This window comes from Sinocyclocheilus rhinocerous, unplaced genomic scaffold, assembly GCF_001515625.1.
Source record: "Sinocyclocheilus rhinocerous isolate Xijiao unplaced genomic scaffold, SAMN03320098_v1.1 scaffold1375, whole genome shotgun sequence".
NCBI lineage: Eukaryota > Metazoa > Chordata > Actinopteri > Cypriniformes > Cyprinidae > Sinocyclocheilus > Sinocyclocheilus rhinocerous.
In genome coordinates this window covers 93,384-94,853 of record NW_015644622.1, presented here as the reverse complement: position 1 = coordinate 94,853, position 1,470 = coordinate 93,384, and the positions used below count along the sequence as shown (strand labels likewise).

At 38.1% G+C, this 1,470-nt stretch overlaps 1 protein-coding gene across 1 annotated transcript in view; it reads right to left on the bottom strand.

The window, feature by feature from the left end:
* Positions 1–682: 682 nt before the first annotated feature.
* The window catches only part of LOC107758476 (B-cell receptor CD22-like), a gene marked incomplete at its 3' end in the record, with an annotated part of 3,479 nt that continues 2,691 nt past the window's right edge, over positions 683–1,470 (bottom strand). Inside the window, exons 5-8 of the mRNA XM_016576208.1 lie at positions 1,205–1,453; positions 1,050–1,125; positions 910–946; positions 683–763 (exon numbers count right to left, since the gene is read on the bottom strand). Coding sequence (XP_016431694.1) covers positions 683–763; positions 910–946; positions 1,050–1,125; positions 1,205–1,453 — 443 coding nt within the window. The remainder of the gene's footprint in view (positions 764–909; positions 947–1,049; positions 1,126–1,204; positions 1,454–1,470) is intronic.

The following is a 1,470-nucleotide window of genomic DNA, read 5'->3' as shown; positions in this document are numbered from 1 at the left end:
ATGAATAAACAGTGCTCATAAACAGCTGTTGAGATAGTATTCTTACGCAAAACAAGTTGAGGCTTGGACCCGCAAACAGCATTTCTTACGTCACGGCTAAACAAGCGGATATTTTGTCTCCTTTTTTTCTACAAAAAAATTAAAAGAAATTTTGTTATATTTTTTATTTTTAGTCTCGTCTTTTTCGTCAACGATATTGCATGTTGATATACTCACAGTTATCGTTTATTGACCTTATTGTCGTCTCGTCATCGTTTCATCTTAAGCCCGAGACACACTGCACAATTTCAGCAATCCTGTATGATCATTGCAAATCACACTGGATCTGATAAACTCGGGTACTACATGCATGCAGACTGTACGATGATGACACCTATTGACTCGTAGGCTGCGACGCACGGTACTATAGAAGAATAAAACGTCATCAGCATGCGCTAGAGGTAAACAAAAAGAGCGTAATGAATCACACTTTGGCAGTTGTAGTTTTTATGTGAGCTGAAAAAAAGTGGAAGCGGCGAGGAAGGGATGGATACGAGCTTGAGGTAAGTTATATAAATTTCCGTACACTTAGTCATAAGACATTTGCTATTTTCACAATGAGATTGAAGAGTGTTTTATTTCCTTTGGCTACAGGTGAAGAGAGTTTAGTCTTTTGTAGGAAAACCTCAGCTAAAACACCTACCATTTCATTTGCATACACAGGTTCATTCAATTCAACATTGCAAGCTTTGTGCCGGTCATGATGAGGACTGGAATGATTCACCTTTGCCATTAAAAAAAACAACAATAGAGAGAGAATAAACAATGTTTGTAATCATCTCAATAAATAAAGCCACAAATTCAGACTTTCAGTCTTTGAGTTCAATTACCTGATCAGTAAATTACTAATAATTAAATTAATATCCTCACCTGAGCTTTATTTCTCTTTTTCATCCACCTGCATCCCCTTTAAAGACAATGATTTGACACAATTACAGCCAATCACAACTTATTTGATGTTAGTTTAGACGTGTGATCAGTATCACACACACACACACACACAAACTTACCAAATCAGCAATATCGTTATGATAACTGCAGCTCCACAAACCACTCCAATGGATATGTACAAAATCACCAGACGTCCTACAACAGAGACAAAAGAGTAAAACATCTGAACAGATTCACTTCAGAAAGAGTAATATAAATATATGAGCTGCTCTACCTTTAACAACGATAGTAACAGCGTCTGATCTCTGAGATCCATGTTGATTGTGAGCCTCACAGTAGAAGCGTCCACTCTGTAGTGCACTGAAACTCTGTCCAGATCCAACAGCTGAGCTTTGATTCTCCTTAAACCAGCTGAAGTTCAGAGCAGGAGGGTTTGAATCACTGCTGCAGATCAGAGTCACTGAATCTCCCTCCACTATTTCACCAGATCCAGTTATGGACACTGCGACACTCCTGGGAGGATCTGAAAAAAAAAAAAAT